Raw genomic sequence first — 17,766 nt, 5'->3', positions numbered from 1 at the left:
AATTGATGTGTAATGTGATAAACAGTACCGTATTTCAAAGAACACCGCGCATCCTTTTTTTATTTCACCACACCCTTTGACCTATGACTCCAACCAATAAGATCCTTTGTCGTCAGCGTAAACGGAAGTGAACAGTGACAAAGAACCATTTCCACGTTAGCATTGTTATTTAGACGTTTATTAACACCCTGGAACTCAACATATGACTCATTTAACTCTACAGCATCACATACTTACCCCAGGTAGTGTTTAATTTGCGTTGGAGACAGGACTTGGTTGATAGATGTTATCTAGGTAACGCTGCTAACGTTAGCCAACTGTAACGTTATGATTTTTCACACTCAAATAGCCTCCATCATGGAGGTGCTAGCGAATGCAGCCGTGGCAGAGATCTGTAAACTCGTAGACGACGACTATGCAGTGTTACGTTTGGAAATAAGTCAAAGCCAGAAAGAAAACGGCGCATTGCGGAGGAAACTACAGCTACTGGAACTGAAGGTGTCACGGGAGCGCGCAGAGAGGACAATGAGAGAGCGCCTCCTCGCCAGTCGTCCCAAAAGTGTCAAGATCCTCGACCGATACAGAGGAATGGCACGAGGTACATTTTGCCCCGTTCCCCTCTGCGCATGTGTTTGGATATTGTGCAATAATTCCTCTGATTACATAGCTATCTTGCAAGAAGTGGTGAAAAGTGTTACCTTACATCCTTGCCAATTCTGGACAGTGTCAATAGTGTACAATATAGTGTTGAGCATTGACAGTAGCTAACCTAACCACCTCTTTTCCCCCAATCACTCTCTCAGGTGAAGGACATCTCACTGGAGGCCACAGGAGTTTTGGGAAGCCAGCGGGACACAATACATGGAGAGAAGACCAACCAATCACCGTTGATGAAGGGAGAGGAATCTCAACCCAGCATGTTATTGTGATAGAGGTTAGTGTAATAGTGTGTCAGAAAGGATTCATACCCTTTGACTTATTAAACATTTTGTTGTGTTATAGCCTGAGTTCAAAATTCATTTAATTGCTTTTTTTTTCTCACCCATCTTCACACAATACCTTATAATGACAAAGCGAAAACATGTTTTTAGAAATGTTAGCAAATTTATTGAAAATGAAATACATAAATATCTAATTTAGATAAGTATTCAGACCCCTGAGACAATAATTTGTAGAATCACCTTTGGCAGCGATTACAGCTGTGAGTCTTTCTGGGTAAGTCTATGTTTTCCACACCTGGATTGTGCAACATTTGCCCATTATTCTTTTTAAAATTCTTCACGCTATGTCAAATTCGTTGTTGATCATTGCTAGACAACCATTTTCAGGTCTTGCCATATATTTTCAGGTAGATTTAAGTCAAATCTGTAACTCGGTTACTGAGGAACCTTCACTGTCTTCTTGGTAAGCAACTGCAGTGTAGATTTGGCCTTGTGTTTTAGGTTATTGTCCTGCTGAAATTCATATCCCAGTGTCTGGTTAAAAGCAAACTGAACCAGGTTTTCCTCTAGGATTTTGCCTGTGGTTAGCTCCATTCCGTTAATTTTTTATTCTGAAAAACTCCCCATTCCTTAACGATTACAAGCATACTCATAACATGATGCAGCCACCACTATGCTTGAAAATATGGAAAGTGGTCCTCAGTAATGTGTTGTATTGGATTGGCCCCAAACATAACACTTTATTTTCAGGACAAAAACTGAATTGCTTTGCCACATATTTTGCAGTATTACTTTAGTGCCATGTTGCAGACAGGATGCATGTTTTGGAATATTTGTATTCTTATCAGGCTTCCTTCTTTTCACTCTGTCAATTAGGTTAGTATTGTGGAGTAACTACAATGCTGTTGATCCATCCTCTGTTTTCTCCTATCACTGCCATTAACCTCTGTAACTGTTTTAAAGTCACCACTGATGGTGAAATCCCTGAGTGGTTTCCTTCCTCTCTGACAACTGAGTTAGGAAGGACGCCTGTATCTTTGCAGTGACTGGGTGTATTGATACACCATCCAATGTGCTCAAAGTGATATCCAATGTCTGCTTTAAAAAATATATGTTTTTACCCATCTACCAATAGGTGCCCTTCTTTGCAAGGCATTGGAAAACCTCCCTGGTCTTTGTGGTTGAATCTGTGTTTGAAATTCACTGCTCAACTGAGGGATCTTACAGATAATTGTATGTGTGGGGTACAGAGATGAGGTAGTCATAAAAAAAAAATGTTAAACAGAATTATTGCACACAGAGCGAGTCCATGCAACTTATTATGTGACTTGTTAAACACATTTTTACTCCTGAACTTATTTAGGCTTGTCATAACAAAGGGGTTGAATACTTATTGACTCAAGACATTTCAGCTTTTCATTTTTAATTAATTTGTAAAACTTTCGAAAAACATAACTCCACTTTGACATTATGGGGTATTGTGTGTAGGCCAGTGACCAAAACAAATCTCAATGTTTTATTCAGGCTGTAACACAGCAAAATGTGGAATAAGTCAAGGCGTGTGAATACTTTCTAAAGGGACTGTACATCCCATATAGATAGACATGACATCATTGTATCTGTCCCATTATGGCGTCTGTGAGAACATGGGCAGGACCATTGAGACCCAAAATCTCAATTTTGAAGTAGTACTTTTTCTTCTTCTACTACTTCTATGAGTTGGCAAACAAACTGAAAGGGTGCACACTGCCACCTAGAGTGTGTTGTTTGAACAGTTATAAAGCCAATGTTGACGATTTACTGCCACCTGCAGTTATTGAATGTTTACTCACAAGTATAAGTCATTGGTTGATCAAAGATCCTTCCTGATGACCTGAATGGCATAATGTGATCCTTCCTTTACCCATAGGAAGTCCCACCCAGTTGACTGCTTCAAAACGGTGTAAGTCCTGAATGGCTTTGCCCATGCTAAATCAGGATTTTGGGAACTAGAGTCCTCTATCTATCTCTATGGTACATCCTCATTTATCTGCCATAACGGAGCTGGTGAGACTTCCCTACGATGTTGTTATCCAATTCAACTCATGTACCGGTAATAACCTCCTCTCTTCTTGTGTCAGTCTGCAGATGGAGAGGCGGCAGGTCCTGGAGGACCATCTCTAGTAAAGCAGGAGAGGTCTAAAGGAGAGGACCCACAACACAGCAGAGACATCCAGACTGGAGCAGCGGCTGGAGTGGCGCCCCCTGTTGCCACGGAGGACCACGTGACCGCTGTGCAGCCCAGGACCCGATGCAGCATCACGGAGGTCAAAGGAACGCTGAACGCCGTCCTCAAGTCAGAGACAGACACAGAGACTTTAACTGTAACACGAAGGCTGGGGAGACTGGGCTGTCCTCCTGCTCCCGACTCAGAGTATTTACTTTACGGTAGCCCGAGGACGGTTCATTCTCATCGGGACTCAGGTGATGCGTTAGAGACTGGCAATGATCCGTCTTGTTCTTACGCTACAGAGATGGACCCTGGCAACATGCCCTTGGGTTTAGACACACAGACTGATCCGTCTAAAGGGGACTGGAACCGGTACAGTAGTAGTGTATACTCTGAAGGGTGCCTAGATAAGAAAGGGGAGAGTCTGGTCGTAGATGAAGTGATTGTGAAAGTGGAGGGCGAAGTGACTGTGAAAGTGGAGGGTGACGTTCCTCCCACATGGAATGCAGATAGTCACCTAGGAGATGGACTGTCACAAGGCAGAGATTTCTTAGATTACAGGGAGAGCTTAGAGACAAATCCAAATGTCACGACCCACTCCCCTTTACACACGCTCAGGGATCACGACCTAGTGTCCACGTCAATGGGGCCTTCTGATTCACACAACTGCCTTTTTGATCAGGCATTGAACTCAAACGACAGTGCTAGAGCCCAGGCTCAGGGAGGGGGAGCCACATCAGGCAATAGTAAAGAGAAACGGTTCCTCTGCAGGTTCTGTAACAAAGGCTTCAGCTGCCCCCAGAAAGTGAAGGTCCACCAGAGGATCCACACAGGGGAGAAACGCTTCATGTGTACCCAGTGTCACATGCGCTTTGCCCAGACTGGTGACCTGAAGAGGCACCAGAGGGTCCACACAGGGGTGAAACCCTTCAGCTGTACCCAGTGTCATATGTGCTTCACACAGGCTGGCCACTTGAAGAGGCACCAGAGGGTCCACACAGGGGAGAAACCCTACAGCTGCCCCCAATGTGAGAAGAGGTTTTCCCGCCAGGACCAGCTGAAGCTGCACCTGAAGGTCCACATGGGAGAAAAGCCGTTTGCTTGTACGCACTGCGGGAAGAGCTTCTCAGAGAGGAGCTACCTCAGGATACACCAGCAGAAAAACCATTCCACTATATAACATAGAAAGATCAAACCCTGCATTAAAAGACAAAGATTAATTTTCATTGTTTTCAGCAGAAAAGATCCACAGATGCATTTGGAATAATGAGAGTAACAGATTTCAGTGTTGACTATTCTTGGGTAGAGTATTGCATCCATTCATTGTGTGATGTATATAAGGCATATATATATAAGCCTAGAAAGTCAAATCAAATTGTATTTTTCACATGCTCGGAATACAACAGGCGTCGACTTTACCATTAAATTGTAACACGAGGAATAAAATACACAAGAACGAAGCTAGTGTATATACAGGGAGTACCAGTACGAGTTCTGGTTTCCACAGGATGTCTGTTGCTGCTACGGAGTACTGGCTGCATTGATAGCTGTGTTTGCTGTGGATCTTGTGAGGACACCTGCTCGGAACTGGTATACTTTGCTGAGACAATATCTACGAGTAGTGAGTAACTACAATAATATGTCATTTAGCAGACGCTTTTATCCAAAGCGACTTACAGTCATGTGTGCAAACATTTTTACGTATGGGTGGTCCCGGGGATCGAACCCCCTACCCTGGCGTTACAAGCGCCATGCTCTACCAATTGAGCTACAAATGTGGGGTACTTCGGGACTTTATGTATGTCGTCATTTTTTTTTAGCTCCAACGCGCACCAAGGGTTTAAGCAAGCTTGCAAGTAATTTGGACATGGGTTGTGGAAAAATCTTTGGGGTTTATTATTTTTATTTATTTTGATGTGGTACATTGAAAATGTGATAATATAGATCTTGAACCTTATGTCTGTTGCATTGGTGGAGTCATTTACTGTGTCAGTTTCGTTTAATGCATGGGAATGCATATCCTTCTAATAATAACATCTATAATCATTTTATCTGAAGTTAATACCCTAGTTGTCATCACCCTAGCGAGTTTACAATAGGGGATTCTTATTGGAGATGTCCTTCTCACCTAATATCCCATGCTGTTCAGATATTCTAAGTAAGGTAGTATCGTGAGAGTCAAATGCGAGCCTGGTGAGAGGGTTACATGTGGAATGAGTCAAAAGTTTAGGACTTGTATGAAAGAAAGAAATAATTCACAGCAGACAGTATCTGCTATGAAGACTGTTGTCATTGTATGGAAACCAGGGTTTGGCCCCCAAGACGAGGTTCTTATCAACATTATCCATACCCGAGCCATCTCTCTCCCTGGTACCTTACATTACACAAACACCAACGCATTCTATGGAATGCATGCTGTAGGTTTTATCACCAAACCATAAATCAATTGTCAGCTCCAGATACCCCTATCTCGAGTAAAACCCATGTCCTTGACCACACGCCTAGACTAGCTGCAGGGAGCTGGAGTAGAAACCACCCCTTTACAAAAAAAACAGCATTAGTAGAACAGTATATCATTGTTAACTATTAATATTAAACAAAGCAGGTAAACATGTTACATGTTAATTTTTCTCTCACATTCCCCTCTCAAGGGACTACATTCCTTCCAGGAAGACTATGAACAGTAACATGCCAAATCTCACTAACATTTGTTACAGAATATATGAATTATTAAAAATAAGAAAAACAGAATCAAAACCCTTTAATGTCGAGTACCTTATTTCCATGTAAGCTTCTTCCGTTGGGAGACCTGAGTTTACAATCTTTATTCCTCAAGACACACTTGCACATGTTTAATCATACAAAAGAATACATTGTCGAGATAAATACAGAAATAAGAAACAGAAATTAGAAACGCTCCCTAAGTTACAGGAGAACCAGTATCTAAACACAGGCCTCATCACAACAGATAGGACAATCATCACGCTGACAAAAAGCGCAGTAATAGGGGTCAGCATGATGAAAAAGTCAATCTCCTCTAGAACCCTTCCTACACCAGTGACAGAGACCCCTCTTTGGCCACTTCATACACACAGTGTGTAGCAGGAGCTCCACATCTGGGTCCCTATACTCAGGATTGGGGTCATCGTCATCTGAGATGCAGTCAGGAATAGGGAACAGCTCAGGAAAATCAGTCCTATACTGTGGACCCTCTCTATCTGCACTGTCCAGTGAGGAAACTTCACTGGGTTCACCTGATTGTCGTCCATCAAGATCAGATTCGGCACAATCATCAAGCAGAGGCATGGTCAGTGTATGTCAGGGTTCTTCAATTCCGGTCCTGGAGGGCCGAAACACCTCTGTTTTTCCATCCTCTCCTTCTAATCAGGGGCTAATTCAGACCTGGGACACCAGGTGCGTGCAATTAACTACCAGGTAGAAATAAAAAACAGAAGTGTTTCGGCCCTCCAGGACCGGAATTGAAGAACCCTGGTGTATGTGGTCCTAAAACTGTACCCACCCATCGCACCAAAACAGCTTTTATGCATGTTATTACTATCGTACAGGCACAGAACACGAGGCATAAAACAATCCCAACTGGAAGGAGGATTTGGAGGAGCATAGTTCCCCACGGGTAATGCGTCGTGGAGCCATGCTGTCGCCGAATTACCTGCACCGTCAGAGGGAGCAAATGAGTGCATCAGTACCTCAAGCCCATCCATGAATGCTGTTAAGTTATCATGGGGGTCAGGCAACAGAGCACAGCATGCCCCTCCTGTGAGATTGAACGCACCACATACCCCACCTTGTCTTGCCAGGATGTAATCAAGTGCCATTTGATGCTGCAACAAAATCATTCGGTGGTTCTGTTGGGTGTTACTTAAAGTTTGGAATGTTTGTATAGGAAGGTTAGAGAACTGCCACATTGAGTAAGTAATATTATCAATATGTTCAGCTAAAAATACAGTTCCATACCAAGGGAAAATGCAGATGCCCCACTTATCTCCAAGGGACGTACGCCACTGGAAAGATTTGAGGTTGTGAAACTGCACCATTTCCCTTTTCCCTCTATGATGTCCTCCCCCCAAAAAAAAATGTCATAGAGGAGTTAAGTGGAAAATGAGAGTGGACAAAGGGCAACAACCGGCCTAATCACAAGGAATGAAAGTGTAAGCATCATCCCCACATCCCCAATATTTCCCGGCTGGTGTCCCTAGTGCCAGTGCCACCCCACTTGCAATCATATTACTGTGGTCTTTGTCCTGTTAACCCTAGAACAGCAAGGTGTGGTGTTGCACACTGGTTCACTCGCCATTTGTTTAACACATACAGATGTTCCTAAGTACGTTCTTTCATCTAAACTGGTGGTTTTAGAGTTTACCGCAGTCTTGAGTACTGCCTCTACAAACACATAAGGCCGGTTTCTTAACTGGAATTACTTTAACGCTTGTGGTGCGAATTCTTTTATCAATAGAATTATCAGGGAAAACCCACTTCTGGCTACACATTTCTTTGCAGTCGTCGGCACCACTGGTTCGGGGAAGTATATAAGGGGATATACTAATGATGCCCTTTACTAGGCCTAAACAGGTGGTTTTGTTAACGGGTGTGGGATTCAGTAATCCCCCCTCTATCCACTTGGACATGAGAAACAAAGCACACCTAGTACTGGTCTCCCCCTCTGGATTGTCATACAGGGTAAACATGGACTTAGAACTAGTGGGGACAGGGAGGCAAGCTATGCACATTCCATTGTTTCTTAGTCTGACATGGAACGCCAACATATCATACCACACATTGTTCTTCCATGGCGTTGTAATGTTCAGGGCTTCAGGGTGATACCACCAGGGTGTTGAGCGCTTCCTTCTGTTGGGGCGGCTATTGTTTACTGGACTCCTGTCCTGAGCCTGCCGTTGGCTCGAGCTGGAGTGGCTGTGATTTAAGTCCCGCCATGGGACTGAATGGTCATCAACCGAGTCTGTGCCATTGTGTCCTTCTTCCAGGACCGGTTGTCCTTGAGTCACTGTCCATATCGCAACTAGAATGAGGAGGCTCAAGACAAAAGCTAAAAACATGATGCGTAGAGTCTGGGCCTGGTTCTCCCATGCCCATCTAGTCCCAGGACGACACCTCTCCATCCTCAGGAGGTTCTTGGCACCCACTTGGAGAAAGCATCCACTACAACCAGGCAGTATTTATACCCCTGGCATGGTGTCAGTTCAATAAAATCCATCATCACATGCTCAAATGGCCCTTCTGGGGTTGGGTGAGCAGATACAGGCATGGGAATCCCCCTTCCTGCATTGTTATTCATGCAAATCACACATTTTGCACAATGTTGTTCAGCAAACACAGAAAATCCAGGTGCAAACCAAAATCAACCACTCCCCCCTTTGAGACATGGTCCTGGCCATGTGCCAACTTAGCAAGATAGGGGAAACAAGAACGTGGTAAGGTTTGGTAGACAACCGGGCCCAACCACAGTTTCTGCACCTGGTCATAAGTACACAGCCTCTTCCATTTCCTCAGTTCGACAGGACCTATAGAAGACTGCAAATCAGAAATGTCAGTGGGAGAGAAGAGATTCTGAACAGGAAGTGAATTCCATCTGTAACACGGGTGAGTCAAAGGACACAGCCGCAGCTTTGGCTGCCAAATCAGCCAAAATGTTTCCTTTGTAGACAGGATCAGAGGAGTTAGTATGTGCAGAACACTTACAAACAGCAATTTCAGAGGGAAGAAGAATTGCTTTCAACAGGTTATCAACAAGTTTGGAGTGAGCAATTGTTTTATCAGAGGACGTGAGGAACCCCCGCTGTTTCCACAGGGTGCCAAAATCATGCACAACCCTAAATGCATACCTGCTGTAAGTTTAGATTGTAACTGACTGGCCTTTAGCCAGGATACAAGCTCTTGTGAGTGCAAACAGTTCTGCAGCCTGAGCTGAGAGGTGTGATGGCAATTTAGCACTTTCAAGTGTGGTTGCTGCTGTTGATACAGCATAGGCAACAAGTGGTTCACCTTTCTCAGACACATTTTTTGTCCTGGACTTATTTATGCTTGCCATAACAAAATGGTTGAATACTTATTGACTCAAGACATTTCAGCTTTTCATTTTTAATTAATTTGTAAAGATTTCTAAAAACATAATACCACTTTGACATTATGGGGTATTGTGTGTAGATCAGTGATGCAAAATCTCAATTTAATACATTTTAAATTCAGGCTGTAACACAACAAAATGTGAAAAGGTCAAGGGGTGTTAATACTTTCTGAAGGAACTGTATTTAACTAACTATTTAGCAGTCTTATGATTTGGGGGTAGAAGCTATTCAGGGTCCTGTTGGTTCCAGACTTGGTGCATCAGTACCGCTTGTTGTGCGGTAGCAGAGAGAACAGTCTATGACTTGGGTGGCTGGAGTCTTTTTTGGGCCTTCCTCTGACACCGCCTAGTATAGAGGTCCTGAATGGCAGGGAGCTCGGTCCCAGTGATGTACTGGGCCGTGCGACTACCCTCTGTAGCGCCTTGCGGTCGGATGCCAAGCAGTTGCCATACCAAGCAGTGATGCAGCCAGTCAAGATGCTCTCAATGGTGCAGCTGTAGAACTTTGAGGATCTGAGGACCCATGCCAAATCTTTTCAGCCTCCTGAAGGTGAAGAGGCATTTCGTGCCCTCTTCACAACTATGTTGGTGTGTTTGGACCATGATAGATCCTTAGTGATTTGGACACAGAGGATCTTGAAGCTCTCGACCCGCTCCACTACAGCCCTGTCGATGTGAATGAGGGCGTGCTTGGCAATCCGTTTCCTGTAGTCCACGATCAGCTCCTTTGTCTTGCCGACGTTGAAGGAGAGGTTGTTGTCCTGGCACCACACTGCCAGGTCTATGACCTCCTCCCTATAGGCTGTCTCATCGTTGTCGGTGATCAGGCCTTCCACCGTCGTGTCGTCATCAAACTTAATGAGGGTGTTGGAGTAGTGCACGGCAGTCGAGTGTCAGTGTGGTGGATGTATTGTCGCCTACCCTTCTGGTTGGGATATGTACGTACGGTCACTGTGGGGACGACGTCGTCGATGCACTTATTAATAAAGCTGGTGACTGATGTGGTAAACTCTTCAATGCCATCAGATGAATCCTGGAACATATTCCAGTCTGTGCTATCGAAACAGTCCTGTTGCTTAGCATCCACTTCATCGGATCACTTCCGGGACCACTTGCACTGGTATTTCCCTTTGAGTTTTTGCTTGCAATCAGGAATCAGGAGGATAAAGTTATGGTCAGATTTTCCAAATGGAGGGTGAGGGAGAGCTTTGTATGCATTTCTGTGTGTGGAGTAAAGGTGATCTAGAGTTTTTTCACCTCTAGTTGCACAGGTGACATGCTGGTAGAAATGAGGTAAAACGGATTTCAGTTTCCCTGCATTAAAATCACTGGCCACTAGGAGCGCCGCCTCTGGATGAGCACTTTCTTGTTTGCTTATGGCCCTGTACAACTTGCATCGGTTTGTGCAGGTAAATAGACAGCTATGAAAAATAGAGAAACTCTCTTGGTAAATAGTATGTTCTACAGCTTATCATGAGGTATTCTAGCTCAGGCGACCAGAACCTCGAAACGTCCTTAATATTAGAGATTGCGCACCAGCTGTTGTTAACAAAGCGACTGATGGTGGTCAGCTTGAGATGTGAGGATTACAGACTGGGACAAGGAGAGATTGAAAATGAACCTGAAGATGCTTCCCAGCTGGTCTGCACATGCTCTGAGAATGCACCCCGGCCTTGCAAGTGCTCACCAGATCACCAGGACACCTGACAGACCTTCTGCCTGCTCAGGTCAGAGCCTCCTCAGTCACTCTCCAAGTGGACAAGAGTGATGGAGTGTGGGGACAGAAAAGCACATCCATCTCATATGTCCTCTGGAAATAAAGTTATTTAGTGTGTGTAACTCTCTGTGAGGTTGCCTTATTCCTCTGACTGGGAAAGGTGTCAGTGAATCACAAACCAGCCCAACTGGAGAGCCGTTCTCTTTCATCTGTGTTAATCCATGGCTTTTGATTGGGGAAGCAGCGAACCTTCACTGTGGGGACAATGTCGGTGATGCATTTTCCTGATGAAGCCGTTGACTGAGGTGGTTAGCTCGTCGATGCTATCGACGGAGTCCCGGAACATATTCCAGTCCGCACTAGCAAAGCAGTCATGCAGCATAGCCTCTGCTTTGGAGGACCATTTATCTACGGAGCGTGTCACGGGTACTTCCTGTTTGAGCTTCTTGTTTGTAAACAGGAAGCAGGAGTATAGAGTTATGAACTGATTTGCCGAAGGGGAGACGAGGGAGGGCCTTGTACGCTTGCTTGTGGGTTGAGTAACAGTGGTCTAGGACTTTATCGCCCCTAGTGGCGAAGGAGACATGTTGATAGAAGTTGGGCATCACGTCTTAGTGACATGGGGAATAATATCTTGTCCGAAAGCCATGTTTCAGAAAAACAGAATATTGCAGTTACGAGAGTCCCGTTGATAGCAAATCCGTGATCGGAGGACATCCGTCTTATTATAGAATGGAGGGAAGTGGTGGCCGGTTTTCCCTCGCCTTAGTCTCACCAGGGCGCCCGCTCTCATGCCTCTAGCCCGGAGATTGGGTCGGAGGTACACAAAGAGCCCAGGGAAGATGAGTCAAAGTCCGGAATTGAGGTTAATAAGTGCCAATCTGATGTTCAAAGGTTCTTGTCAATCATAAGAAATTATAGCGAATACATTTAGTGCAAAAAAGTAAATATTAACACCAAAAGAATCACAAAATACAGTACCATACAGTACAGCGCCATCTTTCATATTTTGGGACTTCCGCTGACACCGCCTGATACATAGATCCTGGATGGCAGGGAGCTTGGACCCAGTCTGTTACATAAGTTTGTTACATATTGTGTTTGTACTGTGTAGGCTATATGATGTTCACAAATGCCTGTTTCATTACATCCATTGAACTACTTAATTTTTCCCAAGACACTTTGATTGAGAATTTATGCAGTTTATCAAGTTCATACCGATTTTTAGTTGAGTTTTGTGTAGTTTTCATATGGTGTATTTAAAACTTGTTTATGTTTAATAAACACAAAATGGGACTTTTCATTCTAAGACTTTCATTGAGACTGTCTTTAGTATACATCACATCTGATCTCACCCTATTCTGCATACACCAGACAGCACGTTATAACTTAAGGTTACTTTCATAACCCTGGCTCTCTTTCAAATACTTGTTTCGATATCACATATGGGGATTCGCCAGGGTTTCACAGTGAACCTTGGAATCCTGTTCTCCCGTAGAACAGGGAAGCAAATATGGTTAGGATTCCCCTGCCTTGCTGTCCAGAGCAGTGGTTTTCAACCGGTGTGCCATGGCACACTGGTGTGCCTTGAGGAACTCTCAGGTGTGCCCAGAAACTTTTCAGAATCTTGATAAAAACATGTGATCACTCACTTATAAACGTGACCTGTGGAATGCACATGGAATTTTGACTTGAGAGCACCAGTGCCACTCAGGTAATATATTGAATGGCACATGGTTACATCTGTATCATTGTTTCAAGTCAATTGCAGTCAGGCTGTTGTTATATTTGAATCATTCATGAGCAAAGTAATTTATCATTTTACTTCACCTGTGAGAACCATTAGCACAGGCAAGTATGATTATTAGACTTAGCTCTACTACCGCTTCTGCCATAGAAACAAACGGAGCATGGCTTTGTGTCTGTGGTTTCACCTTTACAATGCAGAAACCCGCTTGTCTCTAGCTCAAACCATTCAAAACTAAAGACCGGAGCTACATTCATTTCTTTCTTCTTAAAGGGGTACACACAAATGAATCAAACTATGAAAATAGTTCAAATAAACCGACACGTACATGTCGGTTGTTTTGCTCTAAGATGCCCACAAGCCACACAAGACTCATCTGAAGGTAGTTGGGTACCAGTTAGTATTTTATGGAAGTAATTTAGTGCCAAAAAAAAGGGGGTCATTCTGTAACTACAGCATAGGACTCAAGCGCAGTGGGGATGGGTTAACACTCCATGTTTAAAGTGTGTTTATTGTCTGTGTGTACGTACCTGAGGGAGTGTATGTCTGTGTAATTTGTATCACCTCTATCTTCCAGGAGGAGGAGGGTCCAGAGGTGCTGCTGGTGAAGGAGGAGGGGTGTGAGGAGGGTCTGGGGAACCCTGAGGGGACCATGGTCATGGAGGACAACCAGACTACACCTCCTCCTGAACCCACAGAGGAACCAGCTGAGCAGCACAGGACCACACACAGTCTCACTGAGGTGAGCCCCACTGTGAATGGCATTAGGTCAGGGCCCGAGTGGTGATCTAGAATCAGTTTAGCCTTTTAGATCATAATGAATAAGATTTGATTTGATTTATTAGAATTCCCATTAGCCGACGCCAATGGCGACAGCTAGTCTTACTGGGGTCCAACACATAACGAAAAAGACATCCTCTCACTCTGTATTGCTTACAGTCAGTAGACATGGAGGATGGGAAGCCTGACCTGCTGCTAGTCAAAGAGGAGACGATAGAGGACGGACCAGAGAGCATTGAACTGCTGAGTGGACTAAAGATGGGGGAGCAAGGTAAGGGAGAAATACATATAGCCTACATACAGTAATAGATCTTCAATGGGAATAGTGCTGCACTTGGTTATGTTTTTTTCTTTTTCTTCATTCATAAAATTAGATCAGTACAACTTGTGTTTACATACAAAAACACACATTATAATGTATGAACTTCACCAGCTAATTGACAAAAAAAACTCCATATGTGGAGTTCTCTGCCATGTTTCTAAAGTCTATTTTCTAACCTGAGGCGACATCAGTCTCTCTGAATCACAACTATAGGAGCAGGACGGAGCATCGCTAGCCGAGTCTGTGTCTGTTCTCTCCAACCGCATACAGACACCTCCCTATCCCCGCAGACCAAATATACGCCTTGTGCTGGTCTCAGTCAGTCTGTTGTCATGGAGAGTAATTTCAGTTGTTGTTTTGTGTTTGACTGTCTGTTTCTGGTTAACAGTGTTGTTTCCCAGCCCAGAGTTGAGGACGCTGTCCCATCCACTGACCTCCACTACGTCGCCTCTGGTCCTGGCCTGCTCGGTGATGTTGTCCGCTGGGCCCTTGGCTAAACCCGTCTGGGTCTGGGAATCCAAGAAGTCTCCTCCCGCCAACCACCTGCAGGAAGAGGTTTTAACCCCATAACAGGTGCTGCCTTCAGCCTGCCTTCTATAGGATCTATCAACAGGAACATGGACCCTGCGACAACACAGACACTCCCTGGCCTTCATCCTCCTCACACTCTCCTAATGTTAAACCAGACCTCAGACAATGCCAGTGCCTCAACACTAAATGGCTACACAAGCCCCTTGACAAATAACAGTAGTGGAAATGGAATCAGTAAAGGTGGCAGCACCAAAGAGAAGCGCTTCCCGTATTCAGTTTCCCCAAACTGTTGGAGATCCACCAGAGGATGCACACGGGGGAGAAACCGATTGGCTGCCACCTGTGCCAGGCTAGTTTCTCCCACTTGTCTAACCTGAAGTGGCACCAGAGGGTCTACACAGGGGAGAAATCCTACAGCTGGCCCCAGTGTGAGAAGAGGTTCAGCGCCACCTGAAGGTCCACACGGGCGAAAGGCTGTTCGCCTGTATGCACTGCGGGAAGAGGTTCTCAGAGAGGAGCTACCTCAGAATACACCAGCAGAAAATGCTGACGGCCCATGTATAGAGTATAGCGACATGTAATGTAGTACTAGTTAGTTTATATTTAATTATGTTGGTTTTGGATGTAGTAGGGAACTGGGGGCCAGTATGAAAAATGTATGCACTCACTAAACTGTAAGTCGCTCTGGATAAGAGCGTCTGGTAAATGACAAAAAATAAAAACATTAAGGAAAGAATGAGTATGATGAGGCAGAGTAGATGATATGGTGATGGTGATGGTTGGTGTGATGGTGTCTGTAAAAATGCTTCACTTATGAAGAGTGACAACCTTGTCCCTTTAGGTTGATACTGGTGTTTTAAAGTCAGATAATGATAGTGCCTTAATTCATGTTTACTTGACATAAAGTAGTGAAGCTGTGTGTAATGTGATGTTGAACCTTTTCCTAAGTATTCTAAAATTCATTTAATCAAGGTGAGGGTACCAGATTTACAGAAAAAGTAAAGCGTTATCATAATGAGAAGTTATTCTTCTTGTCACGTATCGTTTTGTTTAATAAAAGTACTGTACTTCAAAGTCTCTTATGTGAGTGTATGACCATTTTATTGAAATTAAATACAAAATCAACTTACTTTTTTGTTGTTGATGATAATTTCAGGGACCGAGTTTCCCCTATCTCAGTCGAACCAAAACATTATACTTAATTCTTGAATCAACACATATGGACATTTTTTCAAAAAAATAAACTCAGATGGCTCCATAGGTACTTGAAACACAGTGTTAAAGATGGGCTTGACTGTGGTTAACATTTCATAATATCATGTCATGTTTCTGTGTGTACAGCAGTTTCTTATATAAACCTTTATGCTTTTCTGTCCAGTCTTTGTGTGCAGTCTGCAGCCCATGAGGACCTGCTAACATCCAGTGTTACTGGTGGGAGAGAGTGGACCTCTGACATGGCTGGTCACATATCCTGGCCCCGGATCAGGACCCTGGATCAGGAGCTGTCTGTCTTCCTTCCTGAATCGGAACCAGGACCGAACCACGAGGGAACAGAGCAGGTCACCCTGGGCCTCAGCCTTCATAGAGAGTGGTAGTCTCTCAGCAAGTCTGTCTTCTCCTTCAGGATCTCGTCTAATGCCTGGTGACTGGGTTCATAGAAGGCCTGGGCTTGGTTCTAGCCTTCCTCAGCTACCTCATGAATACAGACAGGGTCAGGATGGGCATTCACCATGAGCGGTACCAAGCTTATAACACAGCAGACAATCCCAACAACACCAAAACAATGGCTAGAGGTCAAGGAGGGAGCTCAAAGACTAACCACCTGAGGGTGGTGGCTCCTGCTTCTACCTCATCCGGTGTCATTCACAACGTGGGAGGCCGAGCTGATAATTTAGTTGCTAATGGAAGCCTACAGTACACTGGTCGGCCTTCAACTTGAGAAAATTGAAAAAATCGAAGTTTGTGTTTTTGGATAATTGAAGTTAAAGGGAAAGAATATGACAATTTTCTGAAAAAAAAAATTTATTTCAAGATATTATAACATAGTTTGACAACCCTATGAGGACCTGCTAACATCCAGTGTTACTGGTGGGAGAGAGTGGACCTCTGACATGGCTGGTCACATATCCTGGCCCCGGATCAGGACCCTGGATCAGGAGCTGTCTGTCTTCCTTCCTGAATCGGAACCAGGACCGAACCACGAGGGAACAGAGCAGGTCACCCTGGGCCTCAGCCTTCATAGAGAGTGGTAGTCTCTCAGCAAGTCTGTCTTCTCCTTCAGGATCTCGTCTAATGCCTGGTGACTGGGTTCATAGAAGGCCTGGGCTTGGTTCTAGCCTTCCTCAGCTACCTCATGAATACAGACAGGGTCAGGATGGGCATTCACCATGAGCGGTACCAAGCTTATAACACAGCAGACAATCCCAACAACACCAAAACAATGGCTAGAGGTCAAGGAGGGAGCTCAAAGACTAACCACCTGAGGGTGGTGGCTCCTGCTTCTACCTCATCCGGTGTCATTCACAACGTGGGAGGCCGAGCTGATAATTTAGTTGCTAATGGAAGCCTACAGTACACTGGTCGGCCTTCAACTTGAGAAAATTGAAAAAAATCGAAGTTTGTGTTTTTGGATAATTGAAGTTAAAGGGAAAGAATATGACAATTTTCTGAAAAAAAAAAATTTATTTCAAGATATTATAACATAGTTTGACAACCCTATTTGTAAGCTTTTAAATGATATCAAACTCAACCGTTAATCTTTTCTAGTGATGAAGACATGGATGTCCCATGGTGGGGGAAGCAAAATGAGTCAACTTTGAGCAGCTGTATCTCCTGAATGTTCTGGCATTCAGGTCCAAAAAGTCACTTTCTGACCACTTGGGCAAATATGTACGGAAGGTTTCATTCAAATCAAAAGGTGTGTGGTCAAAAGTGATTGAAATCAAATGGAACGACCCTTTTGTTTAGGAGGGTAATAGAGCTTGCCAGCTTCTAGTCCTACAAACCGAAAATTAGTTTCCTCTGGTTCGTTCAGCCATTCCTATGGGGGAAATTAATGGGGAAAGAATGAGGTTTTGGGATAAAAGGTGAAAATAAGGTCTGGGGTTAAAACAGGTTTAGGAGATCTTATACGTTTTGTTCTATGAGATAATATCAGTCAGGTAACATGACCTTTATGAATTATGAAGCCTTTATGTGCTTGTTTTGATTACATAAATGCTTCAGAATTCCCCAAAAGTGATGTTAGCTGATGAATCAGATATCCTAAGCCTCAAGTCTGCTTTGATCTTGAAAGATACTGATGAATAGGAGATGTGTAATGTAACAAGCAATACCGTACTTCAAAGAACAGCGCGCATACGATTTTCATTTAGCCACACCCTTGAGCTACGACGTCCTTTCTCTTCAGTGTAAAC

The 17,766-nt window shown here is 44.1% G+C and overlaps 1 protein-coding gene across 1 annotated transcript; it reads left to right on the top strand.

Annotated features, from left to right (window-relative positions):
* Nucleotides 1–413: 413 nt before the first annotated feature.
* Nucleotides 414–4,654, top strand: LOC121535734 (zinc finger protein 2). The gene is made up of 3 exons (XM_041842993.2): nucleotides 414–598; nucleotides 804–934; nucleotides 3,062–4,654. Exons 1-3 carry the CDS (start codon nucleotides 526–528, stop codon nucleotides 4,328–4,330), a joined length of 1,473 nt encoding a protein of 490 aa, XP_041698927.2. The 5' UTR covers nucleotides 414–525; the 3' UTR covers nucleotides 4,331–4,654.
* The last annotated feature ends 13,112 nt before the right edge of the window (nucleotides 4,655–17,766 follow it).

The sequence above is a fragment of the Coregonus clupeaformis genome, chromosome 21 (genome assembly GCF_020615455.1).
Source record: "Coregonus clupeaformis isolate EN_2021a chromosome 21, ASM2061545v1, whole genome shotgun sequence".
In the NCBI taxonomy this organism is placed as follows: Eukaryota; Metazoa; Chordata; class Actinopteri; order Salmoniformes; family Salmonidae; genus Coregonus; species Coregonus clupeaformis.
The sequence above is the reverse complement of the archived record's forward strand: the minus strand, read 5'-3'. Positions and strand labels throughout refer to the sequence as shown.

Bases quoted from the DNA above. Each gene is read 5' to 3' on its own strand.
- LOC121535734 (XM_041842993.2), top strand. From the start codon at position 526: ATGAGAGAGCGCCTCCTCGCCAGTCGTCCCAAAAGTGTCAAGATCCTC. The intron at 599-803 runs GTACATTTTGCC...TCACTCTCTCAG, and splicing joins ATACAGAGGAATGGCACGAG to GTGAAGGACATCTCACTGGA. The intron at 935-3,061 runs GTTAGTGTAATA...TTCTTGTGTCAG, and splicing joins AGCATGTTATTGTGATAGAG to TCTGCAGATGGAGAGGCGGC.